Below are 15,067 nucleotides of genomic sequence, written 5' to 3' on the forward strand. Positions count from 1 at the left end.
CTACATGTTTTTACTAAAAATAAAAAAAATTGATTGGTTTACGCAAAAGTTATAGTACCGTATTTACAAATGATGTAATGCTGTGAACAAGGCTTATCGCCGAAACTAGTCTGCTGCTGACTGTACTCACTGTGAAGGCTTGAAAATAAATACGCTTGATGTTATGGAGTTGCCGGCTGCTTCTTTTATTCGAAAAACAATGTAATATATTTATCTATTTATTTTTACTAGTAATGGCAGCGATCAGTAACTTATAGCGAGACTGCAATATTGAACAATTGGACACTAACTGGCACTTTTTTGGAAACCAGTGATACTAATGCAATGATCAGTGCTAAAAAAAAAAATGCACCGTCACTGTACTAATGACACTGTCAGGGAAGGGGCTAACATCAGGGGTGATCAAAGGGTTAAATGTGTACCTAGGTGGTGTTTTACTGTAGTGTGGGAGGTGCTTTTACTAGGGGAAGAGATGGAATTTTTTCACACAAACTCCATCCCTTCCCTCCTGTCAGAGCAGCAATCTGCCTGGCAGATTGCAGTTCTGTGTTTCTGCCTGACAATCGGCAGGTGCCGAAGAACATTGAGTAACCTGTGCCCAACGATCGGCTGACGCTGTGTGGAATCATAGCAGAAGCAAGATGTCAGTGGCAAGCATGCACGCCCCCCTACCCAGAAGTGTCGGATCACATATATACTGTATATATGAGCGCACAGATGCCACCCTGTAGCAGTAAAACTGTTATAGGGTGGACCTAAAGTGGAAAAACTGGACATCCTACCAAAACGTGTGTATACCTTCCAAGCTGTCTCCATACCTCTTCCTCCTGGGTCTTTTCTTTAACCACTTCCTGTTGGACACAGCTGGTGACAGATCACTCCGCTCTACAGCCCGCGGCCATGCGATCCTGACAGGACGCCATAGGACATCCAATCAGGATAACTAGACCACCACCCAGCCATCAATTTTCTCTAGGCTGGGCAGTGGTTGCGTTATCCTTATTGGGAATCATGTGGCATCCAGTCAGGATGCGCCGATCGTACTGCCATGGGGCCTTGCAGTGGCATAGTTTGTCACCAGCTGTATCCACGGGACACAGCCTATAACTGATCCAAGTACCAGCTCGCTGTCGGTACCATGTAACTGTCCTGGCGAATCACAGCAGGTCCCATGCCTTCCAATGGGTACAAAAGTGTTGCTAGCTGTGATTGGTCAGTTTGATTACATGGTACAGAAAGGGCCAATCACAGCCCACCTGTACCATGGGATTAGCTTTGACCAATCACAGCTAATCATTCAGTAAAACGTGAGGCAAACATTAGACATGTGCAATTTGTTTCATTCCAAATTCATTTAACAAATTTTGGCACATTTAACTTTAAACCCGTTTAACTTTAAATTTAACCCAAATATTCAGACATTAAAAAATCTGAAAACTCGAAAATCTGAAATAGTAATAGTTAAGTTATAATTTTAATAGTTAATAGCTAACTAATAATAAGTATTGGAATTTCCTTTCCAATTTGGCTGTTAGTGAACATAATAAATACGAATTTATCTGAAGTTACAAATACCGTATCTAAACAAATGGAACGTAATGAATTAATAATAATAATAAAAACGTTTATTATTTTTTATTATTAATTAGTTCTGTTCCACTTGTTTCGATGCGGCACTTGTTATTTCAGATAATTTGTAACTTCGGATAAATTCATATTTGTTACGTTCACTAACAGCCAAATTTGGAAGCAAATTCCAATACTTATAATTTAATAGTTAGTTATTATTAGTTATTTAGTTAGTTTCTCTCTTATTTTTGGATTTAAAATAAAAAAAAACGAATGAAAACGAAAACATGCACATGTCTATCAAACATGTAAAAAAAAATCCTTGTCACTTCCACAGAGCAGTACAATGTTACTATAGTAACATTATATTGCTTTGGTCACAGCGTGGTAAAAAAAAAAAAAATTGTAATAACAAAAAAATTTAATAATAATTTTCTTTTTAAAAAAGTAACTTTTTTTTCATTTCACACTGTGACCAGTTTCCCTGATCACTGTCACATAGGTGATGACAGTGTACTGCACAGGTGACACTATTAAAAATAAAAATAATCTTTTTTTTTATTTCTTAATTTTCCAAACAAAATTACAAAATCTTAAAAAAAAAAAAAAAAAAAACCTGCCATGCCTCCTACTAAATACCTTGGACTGCCTATCTTGCAAAAAGGGGTAATGTGGGGGATTTTAGGGGCCCTTAAGAAATTAGATAGACTGTCAGTACATCAGGATTGATCAATTTTCAGATATATACCATAGTTTGTAGACTCGCTAACTTTCCTACAGACTAAATAATGTAGTGGTATCCCCAACCTCCAAAGGCCTAATGATGACCTCCAGAGTCAGGGAGAGCTGACATTCTTTGTAGGGTGGGTTACTAGGCATAGTGGGTGTAATGTAAGATGAAAAAATTGGGCGCAGGTCACTTTTTGAATGCGAACAAAAGAGATTTATTGTCTCTTAACAAGAACTGGGGGAGAGAGGGTTAGGGCCCGAACACCCTTAGGCAGATGCAATGGTAATTAGCAGACTCCGAGACATTATATGCAGACAGCTATACAGGTGGAAGGCCTCCAGCCAGATGCAGCCACTGTATTTGTAGAACCGCTGTCTCCTATAGCAACTGAACATTCAACAGTCACTAGAGATCTTCACACACAGCTCTTAGTAACACAGAATGGATCTTCTCTCACATCTCACAGTATCCCACTGTAGATCTTCACTCACTGAGTTCCCAGTTTCTCACTAGACTTCCAGATCCCAGTCATCACTGGATCCCCTGAGCTCCTTCACAGCTAACCCGCTGTATACTCCTCAATCATCTCCGCTAACCTGCTGGGTCCCTGGCTTGGCACTCGCTGAAGCTTTCCCACTTCTTCACCATCCCTGGTTGGTGAGAAGACTGCACTGGTACTTCTTCAAGCTTTTCTGGTCCCTTAGTGGCAACTGCTTCCCCTTTACCTCTGACCATGACTGGTTCCCCTTCTGGCTGAACCTCTGTAACTCGTTTGGACTCAAAGCCTGAAGTCCCAACCCTGCGCTGCTCCTCCTGCTCTTGGATAGGCCTCAGGCAGCCTAGCAGACAGGTACTCCCACGGTAGACCTCAGGCTTCTGGTATAGAAACTTGTGACATCTCAACACATGTCCACCCAGACAGCTGTCCAGGTGGCACAGAAGACCGATCACCTGACTCCACCCAAATAAATAGGCTCTCCCAGCAGGCCAAGGTGCTAAAAAAAAACCCTACCAATTGGCTGAAACCAGAGACCTTGGGCGCTGTCTCGGCTATACATTACTACTTACTATGTGTCTGATCCCTCCCCCCTTAAATTAACAACAATGGAAACATACCAAAAGATTATATGCTGTGGCCCTTATGGATAAGAAGCAGAAAAAAACAAAAAACTGGGAGATAAAAAAATAAATGGTAGATTGTTGGCCTTTCTAGCCAAACCAACCCACAAGCCCTTTACCATCCCCAGAATACTGGATGGTATTGGTGGTCTGCAGAAGTCTACTGATTCTATAATCGCAGCCTCTTTTATGGTTTTATACAGACCTCTTATATATCCCGTGTGCACTACACAATGGCTGACCTATTGAGATACCTGTAGCCTATACGACTATCCTCCCATTCTCCAGTAGACAGAGAATATTTGTGTAGCCTCATCACTTCAGAGGGACTTCAACATACCTTTAGCCAGTTTGCTAAACATAAAACCCCTGGATGGCCTGCCTGTAGAGTAGTATCTAATACATAATGAATATATTCTCCCCCGATTATTGCCTCTCTACAAATATATTTTGGAGGAGAAAATGCTCCCTGCATCAATGACGGAAGCCCTCATTGTCTTGATACCCAAACCCAATAAAGATCTTCGATATTGTGAGTCTTACTACCCTATCTCCCCGATCAGTACTGATATTAAAATCCTGTCCAAAATCCTAGCCACTTGCTTAAACTCTATTGTGTGTTCTATGATTAAATCTGATCCTTTCCTGGCCAATCTACTTATATTAATTTGTGGATACTGTTTACTAATTTGCTGGTTCTCAGTATTTAGGATACCCCACAAGTACTTATGGGCATAGACAGCCATAAGGCACTTGACTTAATTGGATTGCCATACCAATTTTATTTTTGGTTGTGGCAAAACCTCTATTTCTTGAATAAAATTGCTATACACCCACCCTCAGGCACATAAGAGTTAACGGTTGTGCACCCTTCCCTTACCAGAGGGGCACTAGGCAGGGGTGTCCACTGTCACCCCTATTGTTTGCCCTTGCAGTTGAACCTTTAGGCTGGGTTTATACTATTACAAATTGGACTACCGCCTGTGGAAGGGAATTCCACATCCTTGCCGCTCTTAAAGAACCCTCTACGTAGTTTAAGGTTAAACCTCTTGTCTTCACATTTTAATGAGTGGCCACGAATCTTATTAAACTCCCCTCCATGGAAAAGTGTTATCCCTATTGTGGGGTCACCAGTATAGTATTTGTAAATTTAAATCATATCCCCTCTCAAGCATCTCTTCTTCAGAGAGAATAAGTTCAGTGCTCGCAACCTTTCCTCATAACCAACATTCTTGGCCACCACTGATGACCACCAGGTATGCCACCCAAGGACAGCAGGGATGCCAATCAAATGGTGCCAATCTGAATGAATGAATGAATGAATGAATAAATAACTTGTATAGTGCTACATATGCAAACTAAATCACCTCAGGGTGCTTTTGCCGCCAGTGTCCATCTGGGTTTTCAGAAGAGATGGGTCTTGAGCTTCTTCCTGAAGGCCAGTTAGTTTTCTTCTGAGCAGATGTCTGCGGGTAGAGCATTCCATAGCCGTGGTACTTGTACTGTGAACCTTCACTCGCCTTTTAATTTGTAATAGGTCTTAGGGATGTGGAGGAGGTTCTGGGGTGTAGTGCTTTATTTTGCCGCAGAGGTATTGTGGGGCTTTTCCTTGTGCACATTTGTGAGTGAGGCAGAGGGTTTTGAATGTAACTCAATCCTTAATGACTAGCCAATGGAGGGTCCTCAGAGACGGGGTGATTGATTCCCATGTTTTTTTTTTTTAATTTGGAAGTCCTAGGTAGAGGGAATTTGCGTTGAGTGTTCCAACTACTGCTGCTGTATCTCCTTTCGGGATGAAGGGGATAAGTCTACGCAGTATGCGAAGAAGGTAGTGGGATCCACTGACTACTGATCCTATTTGTGCATCCATCATCATGTTTGAGTCAAAGATGACTCCGAGGCTTTTGGATTTAGTGCTGGGGGTGATGGGTTGTCCGAGGATAGTGAGTGCTGTGGACATCATGCCAGGGCTTTTTTTTTTTTTTTTTCGGTTAGCGTGGAGAAAGAGGAGTTCTGTTTTGCATCCGTTGAGTTTAAGGGAGCTCTCCGTCATCCAATCGTCGATCAATGAGAGACAGTTTTCCAGTGACTGGTATTGGTCTTTTTTGTTGGTGATGCGTAGGTAGAGTTGGATGTCATCCGCGTAGGAGTGATAAAAGGAGATCCTGGTTGCTGATGATTTTGAGGAGTGGGCGGAGATAGATGTTAAAGAGCACGGGCGACAGGGGTGATCGTTGAGGGACTCCGCATGTAATTTTTCGTGCTTCCGAAGTGAACATTCCTAGTTTCACTTTCTGAGATCGGTTCTCTAGGAAGGATGCAAACCAGGGTAAGTCGGAGTCTGCAAGTCCAGCTACTTCTGTGAGATGAGCGAGCAGGGTTTTGTTATCTACTGTGTTGAATGCTGCACTGAGGTCCAGCAGCACCAGGAGACATGATTCTCCTTCATCTGCTGCTTCGAGGGTATCATCCCAGATTTTGAGGAGTGCAGTTTCTGTCCTGTGGCCAGGGCGGAAACCAGATTGTAGTGGATCCAAGAGTTTATGGGTGTCCAGATGGAGTTGTAGCTGTTGTACTACTGCTTTCTCGATCATTTTGGAGAAGGTGTTGAGGCTTGTGACAGGTCTGCGGTCTATGGGTCTTTGTGATTGAGGTTAGCCTTCTTTAGGAGGGGTTTGATTTTTGCCTTGCTTGAGGGAGGTCGGGACGATTCCTTCTTTAAATGACTGGTTTATGAGGTATGTTATTATAGGTGCTAGGATGTCGGTACATTCTTTCAGAAGTTTTGTGGAAATAATGTCGTTTGGCGACGTGTTGTCTCTGAGGTTTCTGATGATGGTTTTAGTGGTGTCAATGGTGATTGGGACCAGAGTAAATCTCGATGGTTGGAGAAACTTTGTGTTTTTTTTTTCTTCTTCTTGTTCTGGTCGAGTGGGGTTAATTGCTATGTTCTGCTGAATTATTTCCCGAATGGTTGCGATTTTGTCAATGAAAAATAATCAGATAACTCATTGCAGAATTCTTGTGTTTCGTTTGCTGGAGACTCTAAACAGGTGGGGTTCATAGTCTGGGCAACTAGTTTGAAGAGTGCTCGAGGGCGGTTTATGGCTTTCGAGATGGTTTTGGAGAAATGTTCTTTTTTTGCTAAGAAGATGACTTTGTGGTATCTTGTGGTGAGTGATTTGTAATTTGTGGTTTTCCATTGTTGGGTTCCTTCTCCATGCTCCTTCAGCTCTTCTGAGTTCTTGTTCAGTGATGTAAGAGAGTCATTGAACCAGTCCGAATTGTTTTTGCGGGTGGGTGCTCTGCATAATCTGTCCCCACAAATGATGCCAATCAGTGGCCATCACTAATGGCCTGCCAGTGCCCCCTTATCAGTGATGCCCATCAGTGCCATCTATCAGTGTCCATCAGTGCCACCTATCAGTGCCCATTTATGCCCATTAGTGCCCACCTATCAGTGCCCATCGGGGCTGCATATCACCATTTGTGGGAACAAAATTATATATATTATGTTTGGTTACGGTGCAACATGACCGCGCAAACGAGATTTAAATAGCAACAGCGCTGAAAGCTGAAAATTGGCCTGGGCAGGAGGGGGGGAAAGTGCCCGGTATTGAAGTGGTTAAGATACTACACTACGAGAGCCTCTTTTTTTGTTATTTTTATGCTGGCTATGAAATCTAACCCCTGAATGGGGAGAGGACAGCAGTGGAGGTGAAAGGACTGCAGCTGTTTGGAAGATCTTTGGATTAATACAAATTGCATTTGCCTGATCTTGTAGTGAGATATTTATGTACTTCCAGTAAGTGCATTTTCCTGAATCAGGCCTGATTCACACTTATGCGTTTGTAGTGCTTTTTGCAGATTTGCACTACAGAACGTGTTCCATAGGAAACAATGTTTTTTTTTTTTTTCACAAGAAAAATGTTTATTCAAAATTAGTTAACAGTACAAGCGATGCATAGACACATTTAGTTACAGTTATATTATTGCATAGGTCAGCCTTTCTCAACCTTTTCAACACAGAGGAACCCTTGAAATAGTTCTCTGGTCTCGGGGAACCCCTACTAAAAATTAGAAGTCTACAACTCATGATACATTAGTGTGATGGTCAGTGGGAAGACCAGTCCTTACACGTGTGGTCATTGGGAAGAATTACCTCCTTACAGCTAAAAAGATCAATGGTGTGAGTAGTAACTTATCTGATTGGCAGAAATTGCCCAATGCTAAAGGAACCCCAGCAACCTCTGGAGGAACCCTGGTTGAGAATTACTGGCATAGGTTGTCACAAGACAATTGGTTTGTTCACATAGACAGGAGAGATGTGTTTAAAGCTGTTACATAACATTGCAGGAACATACTGGTTTGGAGGCAGTAGATCACAGCGAAATTAGTCAAGGAGGTCCTGTAGGGAAAGGACAGGGGGGGGGGAGGCAGAGTAGGGACCTCGACTACATAATCCGTTTTACTTAGTATAAACAGTAGGTAATTATTCAAAAGAGCTTATCAGTGGTTCATGATCATGGATCAGGTACATCAGCAATACCTTGAATGTCTTTTGCTACCCCATGCATCTATCCAACCCAACCATATCTTGTAGAATTTGTTAGGGCAATTGTGATTGGCATAGGTAAGCTTGTATAATGGGAGCACCGAGTTCAATGCTAGGCACCATGAAGACACCCTGGGTGGAGTAGCGTCCTTCCAATGGAGGAATATCTCTCTCCGGGCAAAAAAAATGTGGCATAAGTCATGAACAATTTGGTATACATGCCCCGTACACTAGGGTTGAAAATATTTAACAACATCGCTTTGGGGTTAGTTCCCACATTTAAGGAGGTGATCTGGTCAAGAGTGTCAGCTATTCCCGACCAATAGTCCCCGAGGCGGGGGCAGGACCATACCATGTGGAGGATAGAGGCGGACCCTAGATCACACCTGGGGCAGGCCACCGGGTAGTTGGGATTCATGATTGTCAATCATTGCGGGGTGTAGTAGGCTCTGTGGAGGAACTTGACCTGCATAAAATCGGTCTCTAGCCGAGATCGTGTTACTAACAAAGGAGGATACACATGGAAACCATGTTAAATGGACTGTGGTGCAAAATCTGCAAAATGCACTAAAAATGCAAAGGTGCGAATCAGGTCTTAGTGGTGGTGGTCACCTTGGATCAAAGATGAACTTGGAAAAAGAGTGTTGGTGATGGGAACCTTTTAGTCATGACATCATTGGATTGCTTTATTTGAACTTTTTTCGCTTGAATTTAGTTTTGGTTAAAAGTATTTTCATGTATTGTTGGGGGGACTTTATTTGATCACAATATTTATAGAATGATTTATTGTGCATGCATTTTAACACTGAAGAATATTTTATATTATTGAATCAGTGCTGTCATTTTTATTTTGTTATATATCATTTAGGGGTTTATATTTATTGCTGCTGGCATTAGTAGAAGAATACATTATTTTGTTTACAGTTTTGTCATTTAATTTCCAAACAACTTATTATATCCATCAGTGCGGAAGGGTTTACATATTTAGTGTGAGTCTGCCCAATGGAGTTGACATGACTGGATGGGTCAGGGCTTTTTTTTTGTGGCAGGAGGGGGGCCAACTCAATAGGTAGGTGGTCAAAATGTTATGAGCATTATTGAAGGTGAAGATGAATGATGCAAAGCCCCTGGGTGTGATGTGTAGTGCTGGAGTGTGGAACAATTACTTACCTTTGGAAGATACATGGGAAGGAGCAAATCCACATTTTTCTTTGGGAGCCTCATGAACTAGGTCGCTTGTCCCTTGTTCTGACTTGACTTGTGGTTGTACAAGGTACAGAAAAGAGACATGTATACATTAAACTGTAGTTTCTGAACATGCATAAAGAACATCACAGCAACTCTCTATCAAGCTGAAACAAATCCTATATTTTTAGGTTATACACAGACCAGGAATATAGGGCATTTGCTCAAGAGTTACATTGTCTTCCAAAGCCCACTCCCATTTCTCCAACCCTGGTCAGTAATAAGCCAGACTCTTCTCATATCGCTGGTGGGTGAAAGTACTTGCTCCTGTCACTATGGGTGGGAGGAAATAAGAACTGAAGTCCCTATTGATAAATCATGAGTACCTTTAATATTCGATATAATGCCCTGTCGGAAAAGGTCCGATCGGATCATGTTATCGGAAAATCCGATTGTATGTGGGCTCTATTGGACTTTTTCCATCGGAAATAGTTTGAGAGTTGGATCTAAAATTTTCCGACAACAAAAATCGAATTAGAAAAGATGTAGCTGGATAGCCACACTCCGAATTGTTCAACTTTATTTCAAAAATGTAATTAAAATTATAGCATCTAGGCTGGTAAACAGACTAACTGCACAGCCGCTGACATGTTTCACACCGAACACGGTGCTTAGTCATAGCTGCTATGACTAAGCACCGTGTTCGGCGTGAAACATGTCAGCGGCTGTGCAGTTAGTCTGTTTACCAGCCTAGATGCTATGATTTTAATTACATTTTTGAAATAAAGTTGAATAATTCGGAGTGCGGCTATCCAGCTACATATTTTCTACTTCAGTTCCTGTTGCAAACAGAGCCAGCACCCTGTGGGATTGTGGAGACAGCTGTTTTGGGAGAAGTCATTACCTTAGAGCGGTAATTCTTTGTATTTATATCAGTCTGAACAAAAATCGAATGGGACTTTTTCCGATCGTTTGTAGAGAATTCCGGCGGACAAAGTGGCACGCATGCTCAGAATAAATTATGAGACGAAAGCTATTGGCCTCTACGTAGTGCTGTTGTACGCAACGAGCGTCACCTCATTCCAAACGATCGAATTTTCCAACAACTTTGTCCGACCATGCGTATGCAAAACAAGTTTCGGGCAAAATCCGTCGGAAAAAATCCAACGGATTTTGTGGTCGGAATGTCCGACCATGTGTATAGGGCATAAGACAATAAATGTGGATATTAACAAAACTGCAGGAGTGCCTTTCCTGTATTGTCCTCCATAAAAAAAGTATTTGTTTAAGCAAAAGCAAGCAATCCTTCCCCAGTGGCAATTTTCTCGCCACACTTAGGGAATTTGCTCTGACTTTTTTCATGTCTGTGGGACAGGACATTAGAGGAAATCTCCTTAATTCAGATATAGGCAGAAGATCTGTCTAACTGGCGATTTCACTTCTAGTGTGGTCACCAGGTCTGGAATTTAGGAAAATCATCCCTGGAGTGGAGAGGAGGCCAACCCATGAGATGTCTGCTCCGGGCCCACATGTGCTCTGTATGTGATAACCAGGTGAATGTATATTACTGTACTTTATCGTTTGTGTTATCATATTACTTACTTTTTTCTACGTTTTTACGGAGATTGTCTGCTGCTTGTCTCTCATTAATATGATTTAAAATATCAAGTGTAAGTTTACAGCCGTAAGATTCACCATAGAAATCCAGGATTGCATCAACAGTCTTATCAGCTTCTGCATTTTCAAGATGACCTCTTGGGATTTTCCTATACCCCTCATCAATATTCACGTCAGTGAGTTTTCTCTGGAATTTGCGCAGTTCTCTAGATTCAAGCTCTTCCAGCGCACCTACAAGGAAATCTCTCACTGTGTTCTGCAGAGCCATCTTCTAGTCTTCCAGTCTAACTGTTCAAGCTTCTCCTTCTTCAAAAATGTTGGCAATTGGATTCTTTAATGCCTCAACATGTTACACCTAAAACAGAAGAAACGCAATTTAGACAATTTTGACCTTCTGCATAAGATAAAAAGGGAGCTTACACTATTAGACCTTTTGTTCTATTCATATTAAAGAGACCCCACCAACTTCCTCATCCTAAGCAAAGTGAGTGTGTGTATAAAGCCCAACTCTATCCACTTTATACTCATCTGTCCAGCGATCCCCCAACTCTGGTGGCTGATATCATAGCTCAGAGGGAGCAGTGATGTCACCTTCACCATGATGCAACATAGCTCAGTCCTACCAGGTGGCCATTAGACTCAAACACTGAATAATGGAAGGTGGTCATGTGCTTCCCCATACGAAAAAGTGCCATGTATTTTGCAATATGTCCACAGAGGAATGGCAAGAGAGTGCTAGAATAGTAAGGAAGTAGTCAGTGGGTGGGCTAATAACTACTTATCGAACACTACAACCCTCCTTTAGAGAAGTACGCTTCCCATCCGTACCGTCTTGCTCTATCCTGCCATGTCCCACCACAGCAAAGGCAAATACAGCCAAGGCTGAACAATCCTGACATGTCTTAATGTAGGCAGGTCTCGTACAGCAGTTGGATAGCTCTTGACCTACCTCCCCTCAGAGACTTAGAGGAGTTGGGCTAATATTTTTTTTTCCCCTCTTCCCCCCTCTCTCCCACCCTGATTTGCAATAAACTGAATATATACTAACATTAGAAATTTCAACCCTTAAGATGGTCTCTTTCAATAGTAAAGGGCTCAACATACCAGAAAAAAAAAAAGAGCCAAACTATTATATGAAAAAACCCAAAGCAGAGATTATACTACTACAAGAAACTCACTTCCACTCGAATAACATTCCCAAACTTGCTAATACCCTTTAGACATGTAATTTTGTTGTGGTATTGTTCTAAACATGGGAAAAACATGTGCTACTTTACAGGCATACTACAGTGCCTTGCGAAAGTATTCGGCCCCCCTTGAGCTTTTCAACCTTTTGCCACATTTCAGGCTTCAAACATAAAGATATAAAATTTTAATTTTTTGTGAAGAATCACCAACAAGTGGGTCACAATTGTGAAGTGTAACGAAATCTATTGGATAATTTAAACTTTTTTAGCAAATAAAAAAACTGAAAAGTGGTGCGTGCAAAATTATTTGGCCCCTTTACTTTCAGTGCAGCAAACTCACTCCAGAAGTTCAGCGAGGATCTCTGAATGATCCAATGTTGTCCTAAATGACTGATGGTGATAAATAGAATCCACCTGTGTGTAATCAAGTCTCTGTATAAAATGCACCTGCTCTGTGATAGTCTCAGGGTTCTGTTGAAAGCGCAGAGAGCATCATGAAGACCAAGGAACACACCAGGCAGGTCCCTAATACTGTTGTGGAGAAGTTTAAAGCCGGATTTGGATACAAAAATATTTCCCAAGCTTTAAACATCCCAAGGAGCACTGTGCAAGCGATCATTTTGAAATGGAAGGAGTATCAGACCACTGCAAATCTACCAAGACCTGGCCGTCCCTCTAAACTTTCAGCTCAGACAAGGAGAAGACTGATCAGAGATGCAGCCAAGAGGCCCATGATCACTCTGGATGAACTGCAGAGAACTACAGCTGAGGTGGGAGAGTCTATCCATAGGACAACAATCAGTCGTACACTGCACAAATCTGCCCTTTATGGAAGAGTGGCAAGAAGAAAGCCATTTCTCAAAGATATCCATAAAAAGTCTCGTCTAAAGTTTGCCACAAGCCACCTGGGAGACACACCAAACATGTGGAAGAAGGTGCTCTGGTCAGATGAAACCAAAATCAAACTTTTTGCCCACAATGCAAAACGATATGTTTGGCGTAAAAGCAACACAGCTCATCACCCTCAACACACCATCCCCACTGTCAAACATGGTGGTGGCAGCATCATGGTTTGGGCCGCTTTTCTTCAGCAGGGACAGGGAAGATGGTTAAAATTGAGGGGAAGATGGATGCAGCCAAATACAGGACCATTCTGGATGAAAACCTGTTGGAGTCTGCAAAAGACCTGAAACTGGGATGGAGATTTATCTTCCAACAAGACAATGATCCCAAACATACAGCAAAATCTACAAAGGAATGGTTCACAAATAAACGTATCCAGGTGTTAGAATGGCCAAGTCAAAGTCCAGACCTGAATCCAATCGAGAATCTGTGGAAAGAGCTGAAAACTGCTGTTCACAAACGCTCTCCATCCAACCTCACTGAGCTCCAGCTGTTTTGCAAGGAAGAATGGGCAAGAATTTCAGTCTCTCGATGTGCAAAACTGATAGAGACACCCCAAGCGACTTGCAGCTGTAATCGCAGCAAAAGGTGGCTCTACAAAGTATTAACGCAAGGGGGCGAATAATTTTGCACGCCCCACTTTTCATTTTTTTATTAGTTAAAAAAGTTTCAAAAATCCAATAGATTTCGTTCCACTTCACAATTGTGTCCCACTTGTTGGTGATTCTTCACAAAAAATGAAAATTTTATATCTTTTATGTTTGAAGCCTGAAATGTGGCAAAAGGTTGAAAAGTTCAAGGGGGCCGAATACTTTCGCAAGGCACTGTATAGACACCCCCCAGGTATGAGATATAAAGGAATATGTCACTTTTTTTTTCACTTTAAGCGTCATTAAAATCACTGCTCCCGAAAAAACTGCAGTTTTTAGAACTTTTTTTTGCATTGATACATGTCCCCTGGGGCAGGACCGGGTCCCCAAACACTATTTATGTCAATAGCTTGTATATAAGCCTTTAAAATTAGCACTTTTGGTTTTTCATGTTCGTGTCCCATAGACTAACGGTGTTAAAGTGGAGGTTCCGCCATTTTTTTTAAAACATTTTTTTAAAGTCAGCAGCTACAAATACTGCGGCTGCTGACTTTTAAAATAAGGACACTTACCTGTCCAGGGCGCCCGCAACTTCGGCAGCCGAAGGCGACCCGTCCCTCGGTCCTCGGGTGCTGCCATCACCATCTTCGGTAAGGGAATCAGGAAATGAAGCCTTGCGACTTCACTTCCTGGTTCCCTAATGCGCAACTCACGCTGCGCAACCAGTGCTGCGCAATCCGAATGGTCCCTGCTGTCTCTGGGACCCATGTATCTCCCAGCAGACTGTGGGGCGGGGAGTGGCCTAGACCCCCACGGGGGTCTATGCCTGGAAGTGGGTGCAAATACCTGTATACACACCCCCCTCCCCCTGAAAGGTAACAAATGTGACATGGGGGGGGGGGGTTCCGAAAAGCGGAAGTTCCATTTTTGTGTGGATCTCTGTTTTAAAGTCGAATCGACGTTCAACCCGAACATCAGGCTCATCCCTTTTTATGAATATATGGTTGTGGAACGAATCATCCGAGTTTCCATTATTTCTTATGGGGAAATTTGCTTTGATGTACGAGTGCTTTGGATTACAAGCATGTTTCCAGAACAAATTATACTCAAAATCCAAGGTTTTACTGTACACCATTACAACCTTCTAGCTGCCAACCTCCTAATGACCAATAGCATCAGTTGATAGGGAGGAAGTCAGTCATCTGCATAACATCCTTGTCTGACCCTCCCTTGCCTCTCCTCAGCTTTGGGGTCTCATTAGCTAAGTGATGGAGAAAAACTGAGGGAGAAGAGAAACCTTGGAATACTAGTCAGTACCAGAGTGCAAAAGTGTATTTACTTTGGAAGAATAAATCCCCTCTAACCTTGGATGTCCTACGTGCGTGGGTGTTACTGTGACTGTCCATAATTTTAAAGGGTGCCTTGACTGAGAAACATGTCCCCAGACGTATGTACAGAAGTGGTTAAAAACAGATAAAATTCAAAGAAGAAATTAAAAAGGAAAGATATTTTGGATAATATCTCCAAATTACCAGACATATATAAGATAGCACCAAGATGTGTTAAAGTGTGTGCACAGATGATAAATTAAAGGGGAGACATCGAGAATGAA

At 42.1% G+C, this 15,067-nt stretch overlaps 1 protein-coding gene across 1 annotated transcript in view; it reads right to left on the bottom strand.

Moving 5' to 3' along the window:
* The window catches only part of LOC143925648 (uncharacterized), a 102,316-nt gene that overhangs the window by 71,331 nt on the left and 15,918 nt on the right, over positions 1-15,067 (bottom strand). The window contains 2 exon segments of the mRNA XM_077450114.1: positions 9,144-9,230; positions 10,761-11,130. Of these exon segments, the coding sequence (XP_077306240.1) occupies positions 9,144-9,230; positions 10,761-11,043 (370 nt within the window). The 5' untranslated portion in view covers positions 11,044-11,130.

This window comes from Lithobates pipiens, unplaced genomic scaffold (genome assembly GCF_037356315.1).
Source record: "Lithobates pipiens isolate NorthernLeopardFrog02 unplaced genomic scaffold, aLitPip1_a1.2 Scaffold_22, whole genome shotgun sequence".
Taxonomy (NCBI): Eukaryota; Metazoa; Chordata; class Amphibia; order Anura; family Ranidae; genus Lithobates; species Lithobates pipiens.